Consider the following 275-nt stretch of genomic DNA (forward strand, 5'->3'; position numbering starts at 1 on the left):
GGTTGCTGCTGCTGCTGCTGCTGCTGCGTGGCGGAAAGGTCACTTTAGATATTTGCTGCTTATTTTCGGAGGAGGAGGAGCAGCAGCAGCAGCTGCTGCTGCTCTTGCCTTGTGCTGCAGCAGCAAACGATAAGTCAGGGAGGGGAAGGGCAGCACCTGGATGCCTGTCTTCGCCGGAATGACCTGCAGACCCAAACCCTAAACCCTAAACCCTAAACCCTAAACCCTCGAGCTTCAGCGGCCGCCAGGACCCCCGCAGCTGTCCTCGCCCAGAG

General features: G+C 58.9%; 1 protein-coding gene across 1 annotated transcript in view; it reads right to left on the minus strand.

Annotated features, from left to right (window-relative positions):
- Window positions 1-39: 39 nt before the first annotated feature.
- Window positions 40-275, minus strand: part of ETH_00036400 (uncharacterized protein) — a gene marked incomplete at both ends in the record, with an annotated part of 992 nt that continues 756 nt past the window's right edge. Inside the window, one exon of the mRNA XM_013375028.1 lies at window positions 40-183. Within this exon, the coding sequence (XP_013230482.1) occupies window positions 40-183 (144 nt within the window). The remainder of the gene's footprint in view (window positions 184-275) is intronic.

Source organism: Eimeria tenella, genomic scaffold, assembly GCF_000499545.2.
Source record: "Eimeria tenella Houghton genomic scaffold, Eth_scaff2499, whole genome shotgun sequence".
NCBI classification, from domain to species: Eukaryota; Apicomplexa; class Conoidasida; order Eucoccidiorida; family Eimeriidae; genus Eimeria; species Eimeria tenella.